This window comes from Rattus norvegicus, chromosome 11 (genome assembly GCF_036323735.1).
Source record: "Rattus norvegicus strain BN/NHsdMcwi chromosome 11, GRCr8, whole genome shotgun sequence".
Lineage (NCBI taxonomy): Eukaryota > Metazoa > Chordata > Mammalia > Rodentia > Muridae > Rattus > Rattus norvegicus.
The window spans coordinates 91268729-91290323 of NC_086029.1; the positions used below are offsets into that span (position 1 = coordinate 91268729).

At 45.0% G+C, this 21595-nt stretch overlaps 1 protein-coding gene and 5 non-coding genes across 17 annotated transcripts; all 6 read right to left on the reverse strand.

The window, feature by feature from the left end:
* Window position 1: 1 nt before the first annotated feature.
* On the reverse strand, window positions 2-8010 carry Eif4a2 (eukaryotic translation initiation factor 4A2). 12 transcript variants are annotated; one of them, XR_010055952.1, is made up of 13 exons: window positions 7860-8010; window positions 6546-6738; window positions 5737-5782; window positions 5523-5655; window positions 5114-5253; window positions 4234-4402; window positions 4038-4147; window positions 3664-3807; window positions 2699-2836; window positions 2372-2461; window positions 2068-2147; window positions 1488-1598; window positions 721-781 (listed from the first exon to the last, which is right to left on the reverse strand). XR_010055952.1 is itself a non-coding variant. In XM_063270484.1 (12 exons), exons 2-12 carry the CDS (start codon window positions 6572-6574, stop codon window positions 637-639), a joined length of 1227 nt encoding a protein of 408 aa, XP_063126554.1. In that variant the 5' UTR covers window positions 6575-6738; window positions 7860-8003; the 3' UTR covers window positions 2-636. The 12 variants fall into 12 exon arrangements, 8 of the variants coding, with proteins under 8 accessions (XP_063126554.1, XP_063126558.1, XP_063126555.1 ...); XM_063270484.1 differs by lacking the exon at window positions 1488-1598 and having other exon boundaries at window positions 2-781; window positions 5737-5785; window positions 7860-8003; XM_063270488.1 differs by having other exon boundaries at window positions 2-1598; window positions 7860-7985.
* LOC134478779 (small nucleolar RNA SNORA4) lies at window positions 2201-2340 on the reverse strand. Its single transcript, XR_005491527.1, has one exon. It is a non-coding gene; the product is annotated as a small nucleolar RNA SNORA4 (small nucleolar RNA).
* Window positions 2530-2658, reverse strand: LOC120095726 (small nucleolar RNA SNORA63). The gene has a single exon (XR_005491521.1). It is a non-coding gene; the product is annotated as a small nucleolar RNA SNORA63 (small nucleolar RNA).
* On the reverse strand, window positions 3455-3632 carry LOC134478780 (small nucleolar RNA SNORA81). The gene has a single exon (XR_005491565.1). It is a non-coding gene; the product is annotated as a small nucleolar RNA SNORA81 (small nucleolar RNA).
* Window positions 3878-4002, reverse strand: LOC120095727 (small nucleolar RNA SNORA63). Its single transcript, XR_005491522.1, has one exon. It is a non-coding gene; the product is annotated as a small nucleolar RNA SNORA63 (small nucleolar RNA).
* On the reverse strand, window positions 5351-5419 carry Snord2 (small nucleolar RNA, C/D box 2). The gene has a single exon (XR_005491566.1). It is a non-coding gene; the product is annotated as a small nucleolar RNA SNORD2 (small nucleolar RNA).
* Window positions 8011-21595: the final 13585 nt, after the last annotated feature.

Here is a 21595-nt window from a genome sequence, read left to right on the forward strand (position 1 = left end):
ATAAAGTGAATATACAATTTTTATTTAACATTCAAACTTCATTAAGACATGTGCAATATGGCAATTTTACTGGGGGGTTGTTAACCCTACCTAGGATGATTGCTTGCTGAGGCTTAGCAACAGGGTCCAGTTCACACTTAGCACTAATTAAATACTTTATTGAATAAATACAATAAACAAAATGCATTCAAATTTTCTCTAAAAAAAGATCACTTTAAAGGCCTTTCTAGTCAGGCTAATGACAAACACAATAAAGGCAGATATGCTAGTTTAACATAATTGGCTGATTTTATACAGCACTTATATCTTTTAGTCCACAAGTATATTATTAAATGATAGAGAACATCTAATACAACCATTTCTACATAACTAGTAAATGAATTTCTAAGAAAAAAAGATTTTACAGACCCCATCTTTTATACCCACCCCCAACAGTCTAACTCTAAAGAGGATAAAGCCAATGCCTTTCCTCACAAGAGCTCAGGACTAAAGTCGCTTTGCTATCAGAATCTGTATTTGTGATCCGTTATGAGCATTGAGACAAGATTCAAATATTCTCAAAGAAGCACAATGCACGTTGTGATCGCCTATTCAGCAACAGCGAGCACTGCATTCCAAACTATCTCATCCCAGGAATTAAATTAGGTCAGCCACATTCATGGGCATTTCCTCCACTGTAGTATTGTAGAAAGTCTCAATGTCACGAAGAATCCTCTTGTCTTCTTCAGTAACAAAGTTTATAGCCACACCTTTCCTCCCAAATCGACCCCCTCTGCCAATTCTGTATAAGAGAAAGAAAGCAGCAGTCAGCAAGTTGCTTTAGTACCATTCAAAGCTACTGAATATGACGATCCACTTGTTAACCAGCAGCTGCTGGTTACTTATCAGGGTTAGGGTTCGTGCTTTTAAGTGCAGCACTAGCTGATAAAAACCAATATCCAGGTGGGAAAACATCTTCCTTTGCAGATAGTGCCAAAAGAATTCAAGGCCTGTCTGGCTGCAAAATGAGATAGGCGCCTTGAGCATTACAGTAAAGCAGATGACAGTATTGTGTTTGGGGTGAAATTAAAGCCCATACCAAAGTGGGCCAGCCAGGAGCAGTTGTCAGCCTGGGACAAATGTAAACACCAGGAATAAAAGAAACAGTTATACAATCCATTCGACGCACTTCTGGAACTGTAAACTGTAAATACAAATACTGCAAGGTTAACTATTTTCTAAAACTTACTTTTTCCAGTGTGAAAGCAAGTATTTGGTATGGTAACCCAAACTCATCACTGCTTTTTGCTCAGCTTCTTTTCACACGTTATACTCAAATTACTCAAACGTGTTACACCTCCAAAACAGCTCTCTACCTTCCTACAAAGTACCAGACAATACAACCACCTAATGCTCCCTATCAGAAATGCTAACATACAAAAATGCCTTGGGCTGGAACAACTTAAAATATCAAATAATCATGACAAAAGAAAATCAAATATAAATACCGACTCGCTCTTTATTCAAACAGTGTGCTGTTTCGCTTATGATTCCACGTCCTAAATTACGTCAACGCCGTTTCTGAGCGCCATCTCGTCATCAACTGCCGCTATCGACTCCTGTATTTTTTAAAAAGTCTTTTTTTACATCATATAACAAAGTACAATTCAATTTATTTAGGGATAAAAAGCCACTATAACTAAACCAGGGAATCACTCAAAATGCTACCAGCAACACCAAGAAAATCCCAACTGTATAGAATCAATCACCAAGAAAAAAAGCACATGGACACAAGAAAAATCACTATAAGGCTCAAACATAAGCTAAGACCAAAGAAATCTAAATCAACCTAGTCTGCATGTGAATACACAACCTTGGCCACATTACACAGTTTCCCACTTTGTTCTGACCAATCTTCCCAAACACAATTTTAGACCTTAGTAAATTACTATGCCTTTTTACTGCAATCTATTCCCTGATTTGCCAGTCAGTACCTTGTATACAAAACACCGTAGACATGTTTGAATTTACTTCTCCAATACAAATATTACTTCTCCAATACAAATATTGGAGATGCTTTCTTCTCACCTGTGAATATAGTTTTCACGATTGGTAGGTAGATCATAGTTTATAACCAAGGACACTTGTTGCACATCAATCCCACGAGCCTGAAATAAAGAGGTTGTTTAATATAATCCAAAACCTAGACATCTCTGCAATCAATGTAGGCCACAATATAGTAATGAACCATACTAAGTGGTATAGTCCACTGTGGAGTGTGGTCTTACTCATTCTGCCAAATAGCGTGAACTGGTTAAGGTTATTAAATAAAACCTTTTCCACAAATCTAGCTTTTGGTACTTAAGAAAACAAAACAAAACAGCAAACTCACCAACAAGTCAGTAGTGATCAGAACACGGCTTGACCCTGATCGGAATTCCCTCATGATGACATCTCTTTCCTTCTGGTCCATGTCACCATGCTGCAAATACAACAACTCAATTCAGCAATCCCTATTCAGGTCAGGCATTCATTTAATTTCTTTCTATCATGTATGAGACCAAGCGTCCCTGGCTGCTACAGGTAGACAGCAGACAGGTATAGTTAAGAAACAATTGTTCTGAGCAGGGGGAACGACAACACAGCACTGAGCAGCCATATTGTAGTAAAATCCTGCTTAATGGCTATAATTAGCATTACTAAATCCAACAACTCTTACCAGAGCAGAAACTGTGAAGTCCCTGGCATGCATTTTCTCCGTGAGCCAGTCCACCTTGCGCCTTGTATTGAGAAAAATAACTGCTTGTGTGATAGTCAAAGTCTCATACAAGTCACAAAGAGTGTCCAGCTTCCACTCCTAAAGTCAAACAAAATTTCCATGATTTTCAACAAAACTAAAGCAGTGGTTTGTGATGTAAAAATACATAAAAGTATGACTGTCTTAACCCCTCAAGTCCAGCAAGTCCCCAAGGTATCCTGCTAGATTTCTTGCCAGAAGCACATACCCCAACTCTGTGGCAGCCCAGACCAGCCACCCCACACTCCCTTACACTTAAACTGCTACATGAAAGAACACACAAACAATAACCTTTGGTCCAATTTATAAGATATAATTGCCCACCCAAATATATACAAAGCCACCCCTTAAGAACAGTCATAAGAACCTGTAAAGGTGCACACAGAAGCTTAGTGTCAGCTCCCAAACCCCCGCCAACTCTCTCCTCTTCTGTTCCCATCTCTTCCTTCAAACTTTTCTCCCACCCATCCTTCCTTCTCATCCAATGACAGGCCTCACTCTATCTTGTACCTGCCTCACCTGTGACATCATCCCACAGCGGTTCTCAACCCTAATGCTACAAACCTCTAATACATTTCCCCACCATAAATTTGTTGCTACTTAATTGTTGAGCCACAATGTAAAATACCTGATGCTACCCCCAAATGGTCATGATCTCCAAGGAGAATTGATCTAAAGACTTATTGCACCGAATCTTATGACAAAGGACACTGGACATTAAGAAAGAGGTCCACCCCAGTCTTTGGAATCCAGTGCAGTTACTCTTCTTCTTGTGTGTACTCTGCTAGCATTATTACAAAAACCAAGATATAATCCTAGTTCCTGTAATTTTAGCACAGTGCTTATACAAGAAGGTAAAAACCCTTACATTTAATAAAGAAAATTACCTCTCGCTCAACATTAATATAAAATTGTTTAATTCCTTCAAGGGTCAATTCTTCCTTCTTCACCAGAATTCGAATTGGATCTCTCATGAATTTCTTGGTCACTTCTAGGACATCAGTTGGCATTGTGGCAGAAAGTAACACAACCTTTAAAAAAGAAATGACTGTCTTTACCTGTTTAGTTTGTATAAGCTTGCAGCAAATACTATAGGGAAAAATGTTTGAAACCAAGCGTCTCTGCCTTACTATGGTAGAGCTAGGCAGAGATAGTAATGTATCAGATACTTTAAGCAGGGGGAACGACAATAGAACACTTCAGTTTTATTGTAACTGTACCTGCATGAAACCAAACCCAAATGAATAGAAACGAACTTTACCTGAATGCTTGTATTTAATTTTTGGAAAATCTCATAGATCTGATCCTTAAACCCTCGGCTCAACATTTCATCTGCTTCATCCAAAACAAACATTTTGATCCATTTTGGAGCTGTTAATAAGAAAGTCATACTTCATCTCAAAGTTCTCACAGCCTTCTTGGTGACAGATAAGAAAGAGCCTTTAAAAGTCACTTACAAAGGTATCTTCTGTTTAGCATATCAAATACTCTCCCAGGAGTGCCAACAACAATATGAGGGGCTTCAGCCTGCAACTTCTGCATTTCATTTCGAACATTTGTTCCTCCAATGCAAGCATGACAAGTTGCTCCCATATAATCTCCAAGAGCCAAAATGACCTTTTGGATCTAAAAGCAAAATATTTTAGTTATCATTCTGTAAAGCCAAGGTCTAGGACTAAGCTTAAAGGCATAATTGTACTATCATATATATGCCAACAGCTTTTATGCATGCATAGCACAAAACTTATTAATTACAAGCTTAAAATTCACTCTTGAACTACTTAATGCTCCCTTCTTGTCTTTTCAAACTTGGTGCCCTGTTGCCTCAAACACCAACTAGGAACACAGGTAAAAAAAAATGTCTACATTCTCCACTGTGTAGTGAAATGTTCTCTGTAAGGGCAAATGCTGGTATTTCTCCCACAAGGCACTGAGCCTTATCCTCACCTGAGTAAAGCTTGCAGCTTCATCAGGAATTTACTTCAAAGCCAATATAGCAGCGCTTTGAAAACATAGCATGCAACAGATGCATCACAAACTACTGAGACAGTCAAATGGTTAACATGTCACTGCAGTTTTCATGTTGCACAACTGCATTCCAAATTTCTAATCCACCCTGAGAAACCTATGGGTTTAACTGAGCTACACCAGGCCCTACAAGTCATACCTACAATACCCATTCCTGTTCGCTAACAACAAACTCCCTGCATGCACGGACATTATGAGGGCTCTCATAGGACTAGGACAGTTTATACGTCTTAATTTTAAATCCTTCACAGTTGTGAAACCTGAAACCTATGCAACACGCAAGCAGTTTTTGAACTACACTATCAATACCTGTTGAGCCAGTTCTCTGGTGGGGGCCAATACTAGTGCTTGGGTCTCCTTGAACTCAATCTCCAACTGTTGCAGGATGGAAATAGCAAATGTGGCTGTCTTGCCAGTACCTGACTGAGCTTGAGCAATCACATCATATCCTAAAAAAAGTAGGATACATATTTACCGATCCCACATCAAATCGTTACTTCTACTACACACCATGTATTCCAGTTGGAACATAAATTATGCCCATATAAGTGATCAGCAGAGAGTTTTCTCTTCATTTCAGGTCAGTCCCGAAAGATGATTGCCATCATTTCACTTTAAGGAATACAAACAGGTGCTAGTACTTCCCCAAAAGGTCACTTTCCCTTTTACGGTCCACGTGGGTGCAGAACACTTATCCTAAATGTCAGTGGAGTTTTACCTTTAATACATGGGATTATAGCTCTCTGCTGAATAGCTGAAGGCTTCTCAAAACCATAAGCATAGATGCCTCGAAGAAGGGACTCCTTTAAATTCATATCATCAAAGTTATCAACAATTTCATTCCAGTTGCTCTGTAAGTTAATAATAAAACTATGAGTAAGACGGAAAAAAATGTACCTCCCAACCCTTTAACGTCCACACCCATTCCTTACCTCGATGACACCATCGGGGTCCATTCCCTCTGGGCCGCCATGTTCTCTGCTGACAAGAACACTGCAGTTAGACATACTTCTTCCAAGCCACAAGCCCTTAAAAAGGCCCTTCCACCCCGTGCCTCATTACCCTCCGCGCACGTGTGCTCTACTGAAAATGCCTCAAGAACAGTGGCATTGCAGGTAGACACCATTCGTTCTTCCCAATAGCTGAGGATTTGGAGTCCTCCGTGTAGAGGCCCCTCTACTTAGTGCCCTAGGACCCGGGCCTCCCGTTTGGGAAGGGAAGCTCTCGCGAGCGCTCCGCGCGCCGAGCTCCGCCCCTAACTCTGCGCAAGCCGGCGTGATTGACGCCGAGAGGCCCTGGCAGGACCATGCCAACGGCTCGTCGCCCCGTTTACGGTCCAGGGTGATCGTCCTCTGGCTGTCCGGTCTCCCACCTCGACAGAACACTAAGAACCCCAGCTCGCGCCGCTGGCGGCAAATAAACCTTCGGGACCCGGTTATCCTGCCCTAAGCAGACTGCGCCACGGCTCTGCTTGCCATGTCCCACATGGGGAGGGGCAGCGGCCAAGATGTCACAATGTGTCCTAAGGAAGGGCATCCTTAATACTCCCTTCTCCTATCCGTCCTGTCTCCCCAACATCTGGAGTCCTACCATCATGGAAGCTTCTCGAAGGACACAAGGAGACTGTGTGTGCCCTAAGAAAAAGCCCGCATACCTGCAGTGTGGCCGCTAGCCACCCACCTCAACCGCGGGTGCTAGTGACCTTCACTACAGGCCACCGGCCGCCCCAGGAGCGCCGTACCTGTTGTAATCCGCGGAGCCACCAGACATGATCCGAAAACCCACTCAGCGCCCGACTGAAAAGACAGCGGGACGGCGCCGCCCGTTTTTTATAGGCTCGCGGCCGGAACCCGTTTCTCGCGGAGGAATTTTCTTATTCCCTCTTCGGAAGCCACAAAATTGTACTCCTGGAGTTTGTTACCGGAGGTGAAGCCCTAAAGGAGTCGATGACAAAATCCACATTTCACTATTACTTGGTATTACAGCGTTCCTGGAGATCCATGAATCAGGAGGGGGCCTGGGACTCTTTGATTTCGGCGGAAGAATATTGCAGCAGCGCGACCGCGCGCCGCGCTCCTCGGCCGCCCTGCTCCTACGGGGTTTCCGCGGCCCTGCCGCAGAGGCCGGCGGAGCCGGGGGCGCCTAGGGCGGAAGCCGGTGGCGCTGTTCGCTGGCGGGCGGCGTCTCCAGGACGCAGCTCCGGGCTACCTGCGCGTCAGCGTGGCCCTGGGCCGGGCCGCCGCGTTCCGCGCCGGAACGGAATCGGGTTACCCCGCCCGTTCTCACTGCTGTTTAATGTGACAGTAAAGGGCCACCTGGCATTTCGCCCAGCCATTTAATATCCGTTCAGATCTGGAACGTGTGAAACCCCTGCCACGGAAAATGTCGGCCACCCAGCATATCCTAGGAAATCCAGTTTGCTGTTATATTTTTTTTAAGACGAGGAGCACAACTTGGAGTATCATTAACAGATGTCCCTAGGGTGGTGATTCGAATTTCATGTCTTTCTGGTCGGTCGTCTTCAGGTCTGGTTTAAAAAGTAATGCTAACAGTTTCAACCTAACAGGTGTGAGAAATGATTGATAGAATCACTACCAACTTTTGCAAAGGACCTGTCATTCTTTGTAACACAAAAACGTTAATGCGTGCTCCTGGCAGGCTCAGCCCCAGCACTTCAAAAGCTGTTTGTCTCTTTTGGTAAAACAAACAAACAAACAAAAAAAAACCTATTTTAATCGTCTAATGTTGCCTTACTGAAATTGAGACGATACAGCTCGTATTGCCCATAATAAACTTGCATAGCTGCGTAAGCCTAGAGGTTTCCAGTCAACCACAAATCTGGCCTTCGCTAAAAATATTAGAAGATATTTAATCATTGAATTTTAAAGCATATTACAAAAGCATCGTGAAAACTCAAATTTTTTTTCTCATTAATTCAGAAGACCAAGACCAAAGGCTGATCTACCGGAGGAGGAAAAGGCTCAATTTGCTACTTTACCAAAAGTATTTGGCTCTAAACGATTACTTTGTGTTTATTTATTTCTTGAGTATGCACCTCAGCATTTGTGGAAGTCAGTGAACAACCCTTAGTCCATTCTTCTCCAACCATGTGGATCCCACAAGTAGGTCCTGGGGATGGAATTCAGGTCAGCATGCCCTAAGGCCAGCTCTGAGTCATCTCGCCCACCTCAGATACCTTCCTTATTCAAAAATAAAACCTTTACTTATTAGGAAGTTACTCTGTCAGAAACTGTCACAAAATGATGACAAAATAGAGACCAGGTATGGTGACACGGACTTTTAACCCCCAGCACTCAGGAAGCAGAGTGTCAGTGAGGGCGCAGAGGGTACCTGGAAGAGAATGGGGGACAAGAGACACAAAGAAGGACGCCAAGACAAGAGTCTGATCAAGGCGACAATTTTATTTTTTCCCAAGGCTGAATTTATACCATAACAGGGGTAACGGGGGGGGGGGGGGAGTAGGAAACATTTACGCAGGCCAAGGACGCCGTATTTGTGTGGTCAGCTGATGTCAACAGGATGTTGGTTTTTCAGAAAGGTTACAGGTTTGTCATATTGGGCATCCTGACATCAGATGTATTTCTCAGCAAGGTCACAACTTTCATGTTATATCATTACTCATCTTGACCACCAGATTTATATTAGTCTTCTGCAGCTGGCTGGGGATTTTCCATGAACCCAGTCATACTAAACTCTAACCATAATATTAACATCGATAATGGAGGGTTTCAAGGCCATTGCTCCCAACACAGAGTCTTGTGGATCCCTGCAAGGGCTATATATAATGAGACCTTGCCTCAAGGGACGAGGCCATCAGCATAGAGTCTCATTCAAAGTTGCTATAAAATTAGAAGTAAATAATAACCACCTGGTCTAAGAAACTTAACAAAGTAACTGATGTTTCACTGAGAGAGAAGCAGGTCCACATACTTGCCCATTGGACGTTTTCTTTAGGGTTAGTAGTACTGTCATTACATTGCCCTGAGGATTTTTGTAAGTCCCTTAAGAGGAAATATTTAGACTTCCACTGTGGAAGGCATTTTATATTTTAAAAGTATAATCTGAGTATGGGCACACATATCTTTAATCCCAGCGCTCATGGAGGTAAATGGATCTCTGAGTTTCAGAGCCAGCCTGGTCTACATAGTGAACAGTCAGAGAGGTACATAGTGAAACCCAGTCTCGAAAAAAAGACAATAATAATGAATTAAAAAGATAAACCCCAGTGTCTGTCGTCCTATAATGTGTTTCCAATAAATGCGAAGCTTATTCTGTTCTCACCGCACGAATAGCATCAAGTAACAGGAGAGCTGAAAATAAAGCATACGTTCTAAGGTTTTGTAAACCTGTAGAGACGGAGTTTACGCTTCAGTTTAAGGATACTTAGCTATCATCTGAAAGCAGCCTTCTCAAAGTTAGCTATAAATACTCCTTAGTGGCCAGGCAGTGGTGGTGCAAGCCTTTAACTCCAGCACTTGTGTGACAGAGGTGGAGGCAGAGAGGCAGCAGGATCTCAGGCCAGTCTGGCCTACAGAGCAAATTCCAGAACTTCCAGGGCTACATAAAGAAACCCTGTCTCAAAAATAAGTGAATAGGTAAATAAATATAAATGCTCCTTAACAATCTTGGAATGTGTGAGACCAGCTATACTACAAATGATATATATATATATAATTTATTATATATATCATATATAGTATATATTTGTAGTATATTTGTAGTATATTTGTAGTTATACTACAAATTATATATATATATATATATATATATATATGTGTGTGTGTATGTATAATCACAGGCTACAGGCCTGTGATTTCACCTACTGAGGAGGTGTGCCAGGAGAATCACAAGTTCAAGGTGTACCTGGGCTAGAGTCCCCCTGAGCTACATAAATACTGTTTAAAAACCAACCAACCAACCAAACAAACAAAATTAAATAGAGCCCTGCATAGCACATGTCAGCAGACAGAGGCAGGTAGGTTGGAAGCCAGCCTGGTCTAAAATAGCAAGTTCCAGACCAGCCACTGTCGAACACCCGTACACATAAAATAAAATAAGGTTAAAACAACAAAAAGGAAATGGCAGCTTTGTAATCAATTGATCCACAAAATTTTGCTTATGTATTATTTTAAGACCTATTTACTGCTCCTGAAAGTTTATTGTTTAATAAGTTCACAGCCTGCCTGTACTGGCTGGTTTTGTGTGTCAACTTGACACAGACAAAATTTAAAATAAAATATTAGAGAGGAAGGAACCTCAGTTGAGAAAATGTCTCCACGATTCCCATCTATAAGGCATTTTCTCAGTTAGTGATCAGTGGGAAAGGGCCAGCCTGGGCTCATGGTTCTAGGTTCTCAGAAAGCAGTCTGAGCAAGCCATGGGGAGCAAGTCAGTAAGCCGCACCCCTCCATGGCCTCTGCATTAGCTCCTGCCTCCAGGTTCAGGAGTTTAAGTTTGGAACTGTTTGTGTTTCTGTCCTGACTTCCTCCAATGAGGTGGGAGTATATGCCAAATAAATAAACCCTTTCCTCCTCATCTTGATTTTAGTCCTGGTGTTTCATGAAGCAGTAACACCCCCCCCCAGCCCAACCCCCCAAGGCACAGCCTACTGCCTGCTGCTCTCTTAATCTCTTACCCATGTTGGGTGTAATATGATTGGCCCAGGGAGTGGCACTATTAGAAGACGTGGCCTTGTTGGAGGAAGTGTATCACTGTGCGGTGACCTTGGAGACCCTCCTCCTAGCTGCCTGGGGATGCTCATTCTGTTCCTGGCTTCCTTCAGATGAAGATGTAGAACTCAGCTCCTCCTGCACCAGGCCTGCCCGGATGCTTCGATGATGCCATGCTCCCGCCTTGATGACACTGGATTGAACCTCTGAACCTGTAAGCCAGCCCCAATTAAATGTCATCCTTTATAAAAACTCATGTTGGTCGTGGTGTCTGTTCACAGCAACAAGACCCTACCTAAGACACTGGGTAAGACTGGGTAGGCTACTTCTACCTACCTCTTTTTATTGTGTTACTGGAGCAAGTTAGAGGACAGATTGTGTGTGTGTGTGTGTGTGTGTGTGTGTGTGTGTGTGTGTGTGTGTGTGTAGCAATGTTTCCCAAAGTCATTTAGAAGGTAGCATTTACTCTCACGTTCACCACAATACCTTGTAAGCATTTGTGGGCCAACGAGATGGCTCAGTGAGTGGGCGAAGGGGCTTGCTGCCAAGCCTGAAGACCTCAATGTAATTTCCCTATGCAGCTCAGGATGATCCTGAACTCGTGACCATCCTGATTCAGCCTCCTGAGTACAAGGATTATAGGTATTCACCATCCTAACCCATGTATCCCTAAAACAAAGACATTTCAGGTGAGCAGTGCCCAGGCCAAATGCATTTCAGAAGTTTAAACTGTGACTCCCCTCCCGTTTTTTATGAGTAAAAAAATTGTGTCGCTCACATATCATTCTCTTTACTACCCATCCCAGAAACCAAAGTAACCAACCAGCTTTAGAATTTTATGTCTTCAACTGCTTTGCTACTGTAGTCAAATCACAGAACAGTTCTAAACTTCAGGAGATAACGAGCACTTGTCACATAGTTAGGATTTTAGGTCGGATGGTAGTGAAGACTGACCTGACAGTATTGGTTAAGGATGGGGTTGGGTGGGGAGAGAGGGGCGAAGCTGGCTCAGCTCGTAGCAGGAGTCTAATGACCTGAGTTCTGATCGCCAGAACCCACTTAAAAAGTTAGATGTGATGACACGGAGCTGTAATCCCAGTATTCCTATTTCCTGAGTCAGGGGAATTGCCAGAGCTGGCCTCCCTCCAGCCAGCTACTCTGGAGTACACAGCCAGGCAGAAACAAGAAGAGACCCCGCCCTAACGAGGTGAAAGGCACTTCTGAAGTCGGGCTTTCAATGATCCCCTAAAAGCTGTCTTCTGACCGCCACACTCACACCCGCGTGCACGTGCATAGGAAGTGAGTACATTTTAAATGGTTTAAATAAATAGATAAAGCGATTGGTTTACATTTAACCTCTATGTATTTGGGGAGGGAGGACGAGGCGGCCACGCCTCGCGCCACACCCCACACGTAGAGGTCGGAGGAAAACTTGCCAGAGTCTGTACTCTCATTTCACCAAATGGACCCTGGAGTCGACCTCAGGTCCTCGGATTTGACTCCAGGCACCTTTACCTGAAGAGCCTTCCAGCTTTTAAATGACTTTTTAAAATGTTAAATATTGACAAAAGCAAAGCCAGGTGTGGTGGTGCATGTCTTTAACCCCAGCACTCGGGAGGCAGAGACAAGATCTCTGTGATTTCAAAACCAGACTGGTCTACACAGCTAGTTCAGGCTAGCAAGGACCACAAAGTAGTGAGACCCTGGCTCAATTTTAAAAAAAGAAAAAAGGAGAAGAGAAAATATTACGGCTAAATTTGGGGGAAACGTTTACTTTTTTTTTTTTTCCCGGAGCTGGGGACCGAACCCAGGGCCTTGAGCTTGCTAGGCAAGCGCTCTACCACTGAGCTAAATCCCCAACCCCCCCCCCTTTTTTTTTTTCTATTTATAGTGTTTGCTATCTTTTAAAAAAAAAAAAGTTTGAAATTTGAAATTCGCTGGCCCAGAAAAAGGAAGATTTTTAGAGGAAGAACAAAATAGTTGAAGAAAGTTAGGTGGTGGTGGGACACACCTTTAATGCCAGTACTCAGGAGGCAGAGGCAGAGGCAGAGGCAGGTGGATTTCTGAGTTCGAAGCCAGCCTGGTCTACAGAGTGAGTTCTAGGACAGCCAGAGCTACACAGAGAAACCCTGTTTCAAACAAACAAACAAACAAGTGAATAAATAAATAAAAATAAATAAAATTCAATATGGAATAATGGGCTTGTTTATTTTTACATAGAGAATTAAAACTTGACTGAATTTTTGATAGCTCAGGTCACAGAACATATCAGGATTTTCACAATCAGTATTTGATTTTATAACATCATTTCTAATGGTTCGTTTTTGTAAAAATGTACTATAAGATAGCAGAAATGTGTTTGATATTTTACTCTAACCCCAAGGCAAAATTCACAACATGACTATTAGGAATAGAATTAAGCCCTCAGAGTTGGGGCCCTGGGTAACACTATATTAAAACAGGAAAACAAAATTTGTGTTCTTAATATAATTCTGACACTACTATGTTGGTCTTTTTTTTTTTTTTTTACTCTCCCATCTGCCTAAGGGGTCAGACTTGCAGTGAGTTTGAGGCTGGCTTGTTCTACACAGAAAGATCTAGTGTATTTTATTTTTAAGAAATGTGTTTTAATTAAAAGGAAAGGCTTTTCTTTGTTCTGTTTTGTTTTGTTTTGTTTTGTTTTTCTGAGTTTTTTTGCTCATTTCTCAGTCAACATATTAGAACCAAGTTTCCACTTGACATGTAGCTCTGAGTCAGCCTCTCTCCTATAATCCCAGCACTTGGGAAACTGAGGCAGGACTTGAGCTCAATTTTGTGGCTTTGAGTTGGGGGTGGGGGGAAGCTTCTAACTAGGATTGATCCTCGAAGTTAAAGTTGTTCGCTTCTTCCTTTCCCCCAATCCACAGCACGCTCCGCCCCCAAGGTAGGAAGATTGTACTGGTCTCGCAGAGAACTCACTACTGTGGTGTGTGTGGTGGAGGGATGAGCCTGGGAACAGCTGGTGGTATCAAGGTGCTGGCTGTACCGGATAAAGAAGCACTACAGGCCAAGCTGTCCCGTATCTGCAAGGCCCAGACTCCCCTGCCGTCTTCGTGGAATTCAGAAGAAGGCCAGGAGTTGGGGCTAGCAGGCTGAGTGCCGAGCCTGGGCCAGAAGGCTCCCCAAAAGCAAGTTTTCTGTTTGGTATCTTCCATTACAAGCTTCAAAGGGGGAGACAACCAGGTTAGAATGGCCTTGATGGGAAGAGGGCCTGAAGGACAGAGTATTGTGACTGTAACTGAGAGACCTCTACTGCTGTGAATTGCTAAAATCAGAGGCTGCCCACATGGCCCACAGCAAGATGGGAAAGTGAGAAGCTCCAGGGTCCCTGCAGGGAGCCCTGCTCCTGCTCAGGCTCCCCTGGGCAGGACTCTGATTGAGAGATCTTGGGCTGAGAACATCTGTGTGACCAGGTCACCAGCTGGAAGTAATCTAGGTTGGTGCCTCTGGTGCTCGTGGAGGTGTAGGGGTGGGTCTCCCTGAGAAGCTTCCACAGCTGCAAGCCTCAGTTTCTGAATTTCCGAGTGGATGTGGGGTGGAGGTGGGGGTGGGGCGTGGGGAGGTGGTTCAGCTTCAGAATTTGTTCCTGGTGTCCTCTGGTCATACTTTCTCTCAGGCGCCGGTCTCCCATTCTTACTCCACCATCGGAGTTTCACCTCTAGCTTCTTCCAGGGCACCTGCTCCCCAACCCTCTCACACTGTGGCTCAGGAGGAGGAAACACAGACCCTGCCACCGCTCAGCCTGCTGCAGCAGCTCAGCACCTGTTGGAAATACCTTGCTTTTGCAAGATTCTGCTAAAATAAGGATAAAAGGACAAGCTACATGGGAGGAAATACTTGCAAACCAACCACACTAGTATCTAAAATACTTCAAAAGTCTTCAATAACGCAAAAGGGAATGCTAAAACACGAGCTAACTCCCGTACTGTGAAAAGGAGGCAAAGCGGCAATGCTATGCGCCTTCCGAATTGTGAGATTCGATTCGACCCAATAGTGTTAAAGTGACATTTTGTATCCTTTACTCCCAAGTCAAACAGACCTGCGGATTTGTCACCAGCTCTTTCTTTTGCAAGCAGTCACTCTGTGAAAGCATTGGAGTGAGGATGGAGGGACAAACAGGAGGGCCATTTCCTCCTGCAACCTGGAGTGTCAAAACTTTTCATTTATTTTACAGACTATTTGATTGTTACCCCCTTCTGTTCATAGTTAGAATATGGGATTTGAGGGTCAGTGAGAGGGCTCAGTAAGCAAAGGTGCTTGCGGCCAATCCCGATAACCTGAGTTCAATGCCCAGGTCCCACAGCACAGGACAAAACTGACTCCTGCAAGTTGTCCTCTGATTTCCATATTCACACACACACACACACACCTGCCCCCATCCCTACCTCGCCCCACCTCACCCTCACACCCAAGCATGAAAGCCCTTTTAACAAAGAATGTTTCCAACCACCTGGACAGATCAGAAACTGTTTATCAACTGCAGTTCTTTTTACTTGAGTTTTTAAAAAAGAAAATCTTGTTTTCCCATGCAAATTATGCTTTAAAACCACACAGGAGCCAGGCACAGTGCTGGTGAGACACAACCAGTCTTTCATTTTTTTGTTTGTATTATGAAACAGGCCTTCTCTAGGTATCACTGGCTGTCCCAAAACACAGCAGGTAGCACCATCAGTCTTACCCTTAAACAGTGAAAAATAAAATAAGTTGCCAGGCAGTGGTAGCATGCCCCTTTTATCCCAGCACTCAGAAGAGAGAAGAAGGTGGATATCTGAGTTCAAGGCCAGCCTGGTCTGCACAGTGAATTCCAGGATAGCCAGAGAAACCCAATCACAAAAAAAAAAAAAAAAAAAAAAAAAAAAAAAAAGACAAAATAAAAAACTTAACAATGTTCATGTGACTGAGATGAATGTTCGTTAAGGATTGGATGCTTGTGACCATGTTGTGACTGTTAGGACCATTTCCTCAGTGTCTGTGGGAAAGTCTGTGCTTCCCAGGATGAAGACATTTGCAGTTAAGTCTGCCGCAGAGGGTAAACGCAGCGCGTTCAGTGTCCAGCGACGCTCAGAGGATGGCTTAGGCTCTTACAACTGATACAGCATTGGCAGGCGCTGCTCCCCTCTCCCAGCTTCTGGGAGGTGCCTGTCACAAATACAGTTGTCCCCACCTTAGGGATGAGAACAGTCTTCTGACCTGGGAAAAATCCCACTCCCCCACCCCTCCACCCGTGCTAATTCCTGCATGGTGGATTTCACTGATTGGCTGCTGGACTCTGGTGAATCAGTTTCCTTTCTTGCAAAATGGAATCACTCTCATCGAGGAGTGCTGTACGTGGTGGCTCTGTACCCTGGCAGCATCTGGGATACTGAGGTACTGACTCTGGGAATTTGGTTCACACAGGGAGTAATGGAGGGGTTCTCTCTACCACTCCACATCTCCCTCACAGTGGAAAGACTGTCACCCCCACCCCATCCACCATGCTGGTCTGCTGTAAGGGATCTCCAGGGCCCCAGTGACCTAGAGAGAATCTCCCTGGTGTTTCCAGTAGCCACAGCTGGAGGACAGAGGTGAGACCTGAGCCAGATGCTCTCACCATGACCAGATGCCAAGATGGGGACCCAACCAGGCTGCTCAATTCCACACACCCTGTCCAGCTACCCTCAGAGCCTCCCACATCTGGTGGGATTTCTGAAGATTATTCCAGGAGGCACTGTGTCCTGTGCCCTGTGTTACTTCCCCTCCCTCAACACGTACTGGGCGAGCCCTAACCTCAGAATGGTGGGTGGGTCCTCCAGGTAGCAGGTGAGAGTCTTCCACAGCCTCTTGCCTGCTGGGTGAGGTGACTGTGCCTCTGGTGCCAACACCAGGGCCCCTCTGCTCAGTGCCCACCCCCTCCCCCAGTCAGTCTTTGCCCAGAATGCCTCTTTCCTCCATACCCACTCGTCAGGGCTCCCCTGAGCCCTGGATCATTCCTGAACAGAGGCCTCCCTTTGGGTTTCTGTTTTAGAGGTCCTTTTCTGCTGACTTGAGTCCTGGGGTGCCCTTTCTGGAGTACTTCTCATTAAGAAGTCTATTTTATTTCAGAGTACGTGTATGTGTGTGTGGACAAGAGCATCTGAGTGCAGAGCTGGAAACGTGCACTGGATCCCCTGAAGCCGGACTTAGAGACAGTTGGATGCCTCTCTTGTGGGCTCTGGGAATTGCACTTGAGCCTTCTGCATGCACAGTGCCCTCCCTTCACCACAGAGCCATCTCTGCAGCCATGCACTCCTTGGGATCTTCTGTGCACAGGCTTGCCCCCCTAATCTGCCTCCATAGTAGTGGGGGTTGGGAGTAGAAAGCAGGAATCTTGTAGAGTTCAGCTACAGGATGTAGCCCAGGGAATGTTGCTACCTCAGCTTCTCATCTGAAAATGGCGAGAACCTTGGGGCACTGGGAAGATGGCGTTTGGATGAGCACCTGGTTCCTCCCCAGGTTCAAGGCTAGCACTTGCTCGTTATTAGATGGTAGCCATGCACTTTCCACTCGTGCCCCACTGCCCAAATAGCCAATGAGAGGCTTTTTATTTGATAATAAATGCCTAGGCCATTAGCTTTGGCTCATTCCCTGACTAGCTTGTAACTTACATCACCCATTTAACTATTCTGTCTTCCACATGGTTAGTTCCCTCTCCTCAGTGTCATGTGTCTGAGTTCCTCCCAGTCCAGGCCAATCTCCTCCCTCTGTCTGTCTCCCAGAGTCCCCGTGTCTCTGCCACATCTTCCACCTCCTATTGCTGCCTCAGTTTACTGACCGTGAGTTTTTGTTGGCAGGAGGTGCCCCACACAGTACAGGAGAGAGTCTCTACAGACGGCTGCTATTCCTGACACAGTCCCAGGCTACCATAGATAGGTACCATGCACTAGAAAATAACCACAGATCAATTAATCACACCACTGGCGTGAAGGTGCTGACGTACTTAATTGCTCCTCTGACTTCCCAAATGGAAGAGCTGCAGCACTTGATAGACACAAAGGAGGTGAGCGAGGGATATTAGTGAGAAGAGAGGGAGGAGGGTGGGGAGGAGGGTAAGGAGGAGGGACAGCTGCCAAGCACAAGGGCAGTGGTGGATTTCTTGGAGGATCAGGGAGATGTGACAATTAAAACTGAGTTAAAAAGCCCCCTCCGCCCCCCACAGCATGTTAGAGCCGGAAAGGTTGTCTGGAGACCACAGAATCCTCCCACCCCTAAGCCCAGGTGACAGTAGATGGCCTGGGGGAACAGGAGTCCTGAGACAGCACTGACAGTCATGCCTGCTCCTGGCAAGGACCAGTGCACAGGGACCCACATCCTCCACATCCCGGTCCCCCAAGGCTGCTTCAGCAGGGAGTGGGTCCCCATGGGAATTCCTGGATGTGGAAGTAGCAGAAACTCTGGAAAGGAGGAGAATGCTGAGTGTAACTTCCTCTTGCCTCCCCCATGCCCTCCCTCACTGCCATTGATCAGCTGCCCCTTTCTCCTCAGCCCCTCCCCCTGTCCCAGCCCCCCCATCCCACCCCCATTGACACCTGGCCAGGTCAGGAATCAGAGTTCTGCATGGCACCCAGCACCTTCTTCTGGTCAGTGCTGGGTTTGGTCACAGGTAGGGGCTCCTGCTGGGAACCCCAGTGACAAGTGGGCACCTTCCCCTAATGGCCTTGTTTGGTTGGGGTGGGGTGGGGCAGGTGGCAACAGTGGCCTGTTTTCAGAGTTGCAATGGGGAATGCCTACAACCAGAGAAGGCCAGTGGGTACTATGAGACCAGACCCTTGTCCTCACCTGCCCCTCCCCCACACAGCCAGACAAGGTCACTGGGTGCTCTGAGACCAGACCCTTGTCCCCACCTGCCCCTCCCCCACCCACCTAGACAACAGTTGTGAAACTCAGGGCAGATCCTCAAGTCCCTTGTATAAAGCAGTATTTGTGTATGTCCCGTATGCATTCTCCGTGTGCTCACCCGACATTACATTACATGTAATACCTAACACAATGTACATGAAAGTAGTTGTTAGACTAGGTCATTCGAGAATAACAAGACAAATCTGTACCTGTTCTGATGTGATTTAAATATTTATTTTTTTTGTGCATGTGAGTGTACATATGTGTGTGTGAGAGTATGAACATGCCATGACATGTATGTAGAGGTCAGCGACTAAGCTTGGGTGTCAGTCCTCAACTTAAATTTTATCTGAGGCAGGGTCTTCTCTTATCTATCTCTGTTCTGAATACTCTAGGCCGCATCATCCAGAAAGTTCTGGAAGTTTCTATATTTCCACCTTCAACCTCCTGCAGGGTGCATCAGCTTTATTTGGGTTCTGGGGATCTGAACTGAGGCTGTCAGGTTTCCGTGGCCCCAAAACGCAACTTTAAAATGGTTTGCATTGGGCTGGAGAGATGGCTCAGCGGTTAAGAGCACTGACTGCTCTTCCAGAGGTCCTGAGTTCAATTCCCGGCAACCACATGGTGGCTCACAACCATCTGTAATGGGATCTGATGCCCTCTTCTGGTGTGTCTGAAGACAGCTACAGTGTACTTACATATAAATAAATAAATCTTGAAAAAATAAATAAATAAATAAAAAGGAGTGAGAGCATCTGCATTTTGATCATCCTTCTTCTCGAGTTTCCTGTGGTCTGTGGATTGTATCTTGGGTAATTCAAACATTTGGGCTAATATCCGCTTATCAGTGAGTGCATACCATGTGTGTTTTTCTGTGATTGCGTTACCTCACTCTGGATGATATTTTCTAATTCATTCCATTTGCCTATGAATTTCATGAAGTCATTGTTTAACCAATACAGAGGTCAATGCTAGCAGCAAACCACTGAACTGAGAACAGGACCCCCCGCCCCCCCCGGGGGGAATTAGAGGAAGGATTGAAAGAGTTGAAGGAGCTTGCAACCCCATAAAAACAACAATGCTAACCAACCAGAGCTTCCAGGGACTAAGCCACTACCCAAAGACTATACATGGACTGACCCTGGGCTCCAACCTCATAGGTAGCAATGAATAGCCTAGTAAGAGCACCAGTGGAGGGGCAGCCCTTGGTCCTGCCAAGATTGGACCCCCAGTGCAGGGGAATGGGGGTGGCAGTAAGGGGGATGTATGGGGGGAATACCCATATGGGGGAGGGGGAGGGGAGATGATGGGGGCTTATGGACAGGAAACCGGGAAGGGGAATAACATTTGAAATGTAAGTAAAGAAATATATCTAATAAAAATTTTTTTTAAAAGAGGCACTTTAGAGGTAACTCAGAAAACAAGCTCAGCATGCTGGCTCACACTTAATGACCCCAGCAGAAGGCCACCCATTAGGTCATCCAGGCCACAGAGAGATTGCTGTCTCAACAAACACTAAAACTAAGTCCCCCAAAACCATCACTACCAAGAAATCAAAAAGTGCTTCACTTCGCTCATGCCTTTGACTGCGTGATAGTCTCGGGGTTACTACTGCTGTGATGAATCCCCATTACCAAAAGGCAAATTGGGGGGGGCATGTTTATTTGGCTTACACTTCTAAATCATTGACCATCATTGAAGGAAGTCAGGACAGGAACTCAAACAGAGAACCTGGAGGCAGGAGCTGATGCAGAGGCTTGGAGGGGTGCTGCTTGTTGACTTGCTCCATGTGGCTTGCTGTTTAGCTCAGGTTAGTGTTGCAAAAACCACCTCCTGCCTCAGACTCCTAAATGCTACAGTTATAAGTGTATGCTACCTATACCTAAATGCTACAGTTATAAGTGTATGCTATCTATAACCATAAGAAGGATCTTTAAGGCAGCTCCAGCTAGCTCAGTCGGTATGACTCATTTACATACTAGAAAGGGGCTCTGTGTCTACAAGTATGGTTTTTTACTTCTCTTTCTCACTAAATAAAAGAAGGATTCAAACCCAAAATGTTTGGCCAGTTAAAACTTGGGAGACTTGGGACCTGTATCGATGACTCAGTGGTTAAGAGCATTGGCCGCTCATTGGAGGTCCTGAGATCATTTCCCAGCAACCACATGGTGGCTCACGACCATCTATAATGTAACCTAATGCTCTCTTCTGGCAGGCAGGCAGAGGACTCATATACATAAAATAAGTAAATAAGATAAATCTTTAAAGGGGCTGGAGAGATGACTTAGCAGTTATGAGCACTGAATGTTCTTCCTGAGGTCCCGAGTTCAATTCCCAGCAACCACATGGTGACTCACAACCATCAGTAATGGGATCTGATGCCCTCTTCTGGTGTGTCTGAAGACAGCAACAGCTACATCTACATATTCTCCTATACATAAAATAAATCTTTAAAAAACAAAAACAAAACAAACGAACAAACAAACAAGACTCTTTGGGAGACTCGCAAGTGTTCTCTTATTGTGACTTCATTCTGCCACCTAGTGGGAAAAAAAGGAGAAAAATCAGACCAGAGCAAAATTAATTTGTCATGATCTCTCTGTCATTGTCATTTACCAAGTGCTTTCTGATTAGTGGGGTTAAACCTTTACCAAGCCTACTTCTGAGGTGACTAGCTGATGTTTCCAAAGAAAACATCAATTCAATATTCTAAACCCCAGGCTCCCAGAGCAAGTTTTCCAAAGTACTTGTACTTTGCAGCTACAAAGCATAAAGATTGTAGAGTGAGAGGCTCACGAGTTCTCATCCCCCTGAACTCTCCCTCTGCGTGCTCTCCTCGCTCCTCCTGCTGCCCCTCATCCTTGGAAGGAAGGGTTTATTTCATTTCTTAGTTTGAAGGTATAGTCCGTCATGGTGGGGAGGTCATGGTGGCCAGAGTATGAGGTCATATTGCATCCACAGTCAGGAAAAGGGAGCAGAGAGGGAACAATCTAGTGTACCTCTTCCCTTGAACACCTCCCATTTATATCAGCACCTACACTAGAAATAGCCTGAAGGCCTTGAGTGTCCTGTCTTCCCCAATACACTGAGCAAAGTCATAAATAAAAGCTGTTCCACTGACAAATTACAAATCCTCAAACAGAAAAGTTACAAATCCTTGCTGGGTGATGATAGCACACACCTTTAATCCGGGCACTCAGGGGGCAGA